Source organism: Gymnodraco acuticeps, unplaced genomic scaffold (genome assembly GCF_902827175.1).
Source record: "Gymnodraco acuticeps unplaced genomic scaffold, fGymAcu1.1, whole genome shotgun sequence".
NCBI classification, from domain to species: Eukaryota; Metazoa; Chordata; class Actinopteri; order Perciformes; family Bathydraconidae; genus Gymnodraco; species Gymnodraco acuticeps.
Genome location: NW_022991434.1, coordinates 727,586 through 728,557, shown reverse-complemented (window position 1 = coordinate 728,557; position 972 = coordinate 727,586). Strand labels below are relative to the sequence as shown.

Genomic DNA, 972 nt, shown 5'->3' with positions numbered 1-972 from the left:
TGTCACAAATTGACTGACCAAATTGACTGACCTACAAGCACTATCAGCAGCAGCTGAGCACAAGTGCAAGATGATGAAGAGAATGATGAGGGCGCGAGTTCAGATATACAGCCAGCCTCCTGCGTTCATGATAATAATAATAATAATAATAATAATAATACATTTGATTTATATAGCACACTTTAAAGACAACGTCATCTCAAGGGGATGATGAGGGACAGAGAGTTGAACTGGTGGAAGAACCAGCTCAACTGGTACATACAAGTGCAGTGCCACATTTTACGGCTCATGTGATCACGTCACGTGACAATGACGTCACATTCCCACACATATATAAGAAGCAGCCTGTCACTTGAAGCTTCACAACCTCCATCTTCTCCAACGGTTCAGTGCAACTTTAACAGACAGAGACAGTGACATCATCATCATGCTGGCTTTCCTCTTCCTGTTGGGCCTGGCTCTGGGTGCTGTGTCTTCTTCAGATGACCCATCAGTGGAGCTACAGCAAGACAGCTGTCCCTCCTGGTTCTCCTTCAATGGCCGCTTCTACAAGTACTTCAACACAAAGATGACCTGGGCTGATGCAGAGCTCAACTGTGTGTCCCAGGGAGGCAACCTGGTGTCTATCCACAGCAGAGAGGAAGAGGACTTTGTCAAAGCCCTGATCAAACGCTCTGACCCTGCTGAGCGAGGAACATGGATCGGACTCCGTGACATGGCCAAAGAAGGAAGTTGGATGTGGTCTGATGGGTGTGCAGCAAAGTATTTCTTTTGGTATAGAAAAGAACCAAACAACCTAGGAGATGAAGACTGTGTACACAACAACTTTGGAAAGATGTGGAATGATTCGAAGTGTTCAAATACTTTTCCCTCAGTTTGTGCATCTCGCACAACTTGTCCTTAAACTGAGATGTTACGTGTTCACCTGTTTTGTTAACATGATAACAATAAAGACACAGATGTAAACTTGTA

The 972-nt window shown here is 44.7% G+C and overlaps 1 protein-coding gene across 1 annotated transcript; it reads left to right on the top strand.

Moving 5' to 3' along the window:
- Positions 1-367: 367 nt before the first annotated feature.
- Positions 368-972, top strand: LOC117532563 (lactose-binding lectin l-2-like). The gene has a single exon (XM_034195896.1). It carries the CDS (start codon positions 428-430, stop codon positions 902-904), a length of 477 nt encoding a protein of 158 aa, XP_034051787.1. The 5' UTR covers positions 368-427; the 3' UTR covers positions 905-972.